At 56.1% G+C, this 825-nt stretch overlaps 1 protein-coding gene across 1 annotated transcript; it reads right to left on the bottom strand.

Moving 5' to 3' along the window:
- Positions 1–128: 128 nt before the first annotated feature.
- On the bottom strand, positions 129–674 carry PHALS_04664 (uncharacterized protein; the record flags this gene model as incomplete). The annotated part of the gene is made up of 1 exon (XM_024722521.1): positions 129–674. One exon carries the CDS (start codon positions 672–674, stop codon positions 129–131), a length of 546 nt encoding a protein of 181 aa, XP_024573589.1.
- Between the last annotated feature and the right edge of the window lie 151 nt (positions 675–825).

Raw genomic sequence — 825 nt, 5'->3', positions numbered from 1 at the left:
GAGGAAAGTTTCCGGTGCCGTTGCACCCATCGCTCAAAGAGCGCTTCGTCATATGTAGCGCTATCGCCAGGCGAGCACTACAGGTATTGTCTGCATTGCTGATACACGAGAGCCACCTCGTTGAGCACTCAGACGAGTGTGATAAGCTTCCAACGGAAATTCGTTTGGAACCAATTTCGAGCTCGAAGAGCCTTTCGTTTGGCAAGCTCATACTCCGTTCTGGCTGGGGGCCCGATGATGTGGACGCGTAACGATCGAGTTACCGCGTCCTTCGCTTCCACAGCGGGATCCACTGGTCGGAAGCCATATTCCACACGAAAGTCAATGACCGGCCGTGGATGGGCGCGCTTTGGAGCCGCCTTATGGGCAGCTTTAAGCTGCCGCCTCTGAGTTCCGTCAACGTCATTGGTAATTACACCACGTTCCTCGGCTGACGAGAAGTCAAGGAACGGACATGGGGTCCGCAAGGCGCGAGCAGGGCTAGTATTACGCTGCTGGCGCAGCTCGCCTTCCTCGTCATCCCATGCGAAAAAAGGAGTGTCAGACTCGTAGTCGACAGCCTCCACATCCTCACCGAGGTCATTCGTCATTGATAGCTTGCGCAAAGCGCGACGCTGTTGCTCATCGAGCCTGGGATGCCCATCTCCCGGTGCCGCGGACGCACTGTCCGACATCGCACCGCGTGTGGGAGACGAAGTCGGGCTCTGCCCGTGCTCGCTGTCAGAACCAGCGAGACTTGGTGACTTCCGTATCGTGGACACAGGGCTCATTGAGCAAGAAAGTTGTTTAATTCCGACAAATTGAGTTGCAGTGTCTAGCGGACAA

Source organism: Plasmopara halstedii (genome assembly GCF_900000015.1).
Source record: "Plasmopara halstedii genome assembly, contig: Scaffold_262, whole genome shotgun sequence".
NCBI classification, from domain to species: Eukaryota; Oomycota; class Peronosporomycetes; order Peronosporales; family Peronosporaceae; genus Plasmopara; species Plasmopara halstedii.
This window is presented reverse-complemented; position numbering and strand designations above follow the sequence as displayed.